General features: G+C 71.1%; 1 protein-coding gene across 1 annotated transcript in view; it reads right to left on the bottom strand.

Annotated features, from left to right (window-relative positions):
- TM4SF5 (transmembrane 4 L six family member 5) overlaps nt 1-336 on the bottom strand; it is a 3324-nt gene that overhangs the window by 1658 nt on the left and 1330 nt on the right. Inside the window, exon 2 of the mRNA XM_015427911.1 lies at nt 252-332. Coding sequence (XP_015283397.1) covers nt 252-332 — 81 coding nt within the window. The remainder of the gene's footprint in view (nt 1-251; nt 333-336) is intronic.

The following is a 336-nucleotide window of genomic DNA, read 5'->3' as shown; positions in this document are numbered from 1 at the left end:
GGAACGGAAGCAGCGGGGGAGGAGGCAGCAGGGCTCGGAAGGGCGGGGACCCCCCCCCCCCCCCGGCAGGCCTGCGCCCGGGGACCACCTCACTCTCCCTCCCCCCCACTGACTGGAGAGCTGCCTGGAAGCCAAACAGGGCAAGCAGCACTTCCTGCAGAATCTAGACACCGGGGCCTCTCCAACGACCGGACTGCGCCCCTCCTGACCCACTGGACATCCTCCCTCCCCCCCTTCCGTGTGGCCCCTACCCGGCATCGGTTCCCGCAGCAGCCGTAGCCACAGCAGCCCTTCCCGCCGGCCCGCACCACCGAGCAGCCAGTGCACAGCACCTGC

The sequence above is a fragment of the Gekko japonicus genome, unplaced genomic scaffold, assembly GCF_001447785.1.
Source record: "Gekko japonicus isolate JY-2015 unplaced genomic scaffold, Gekko_japonicus_V1.1 scaffold761, whole genome shotgun sequence".
In the NCBI taxonomy this organism is placed as follows: Eukaryota; Metazoa; Chordata; class Lepidosauria; order Squamata; family Gekkonidae; genus Gekko; species Gekko japonicus.
This window is presented reverse-complemented; position numbering and strand designations above follow the sequence as displayed.